Source organism: Neopelma chrysocephalum, unplaced genomic scaffold (assembly GCF_003984885.1).
Source record: "Neopelma chrysocephalum unplaced genomic scaffold, ASM398488v2 Primary Assembly neopelma1_96489, whole genome shotgun sequence".
NCBI classification, from domain to species: domain Eukaryota; kingdom Metazoa; phylum Chordata; class Aves; order Passeriformes; family Pipridae; genus Neopelma; species Neopelma chrysocephalum.
In genome coordinates, this window is record NW_020925135.1 from 29,213 (window position 1) to 29,784 (window position 572).

General features: G+C 52.8%; 1 protein-coding gene across 1 annotated transcript in view; it reads left to right on the plus strand.

The window, feature by feature from the left end:
- Positions 1-423: 423 nt before the first annotated feature.
- The window catches only part of LOC113981349 (U4/U6 small nuclear ribonucleoprotein Prp31-like), a gene marked incomplete at its 3' end in the record, with an annotated part of 3,112 nt that continues 2,963 nt past the window's right edge, over positions 424-572 (plus strand). The window contains exon 1 of the mRNA XM_027708697.1: positions 424-477. Coding sequence (XP_027564498.1) covers positions 424-477 — 54 coding nt within the window. The remainder of the gene's footprint in view (positions 478-572) is intronic.

Below are 572 nucleotides of genomic sequence, written 5' to 3' on the forward strand. Positions count from 1 at the left end.
TCCGAGGGGGGGAGGAGCCGCCCATCGAGAACGTGCGGGAGGAGCTGGAGCCACCTGAGGGCTCCGAGTCCGTCCGGAGCATCTCCAAGTTATGGGGCAGCAGAGCGGTCAGAGAGACCCCAAACACCCCAAACTCACCCCAAAAACAGCCCTGGAACCAGCCCCAAAAAACAGCCTTAAAAACACCTCTAAAAGACCCCAAAACCACCCTCAGAAATATTTGAAAAGCCACCCCAAAAACATCCCAAAGCCTACCCCAAAAACACTTCAAAAGCCACCCCCAAGAACATCCCAAAACACCCCCAAAACTCACCTCAAAAACATCCCAAACTGACCCAAAAAAACCCCAAAACATCCCCAAAAGTACCCTCAAAACCCACCCCAAAATCACCCCCAAAACCAGCCCAAAAACCCACCCCAAAAATGTCCCAAACCTACCCCAAAAACATCCCAAACCCCACCTCAAAAACACTGAAAGTGCCACCCTAAACCCACTCCAAAACTTCCCCAAACCCCCACCCCCAGAATCCCCCTAAATCCCCCCAAAACTCCCCCCAACCCCACCCAAACCA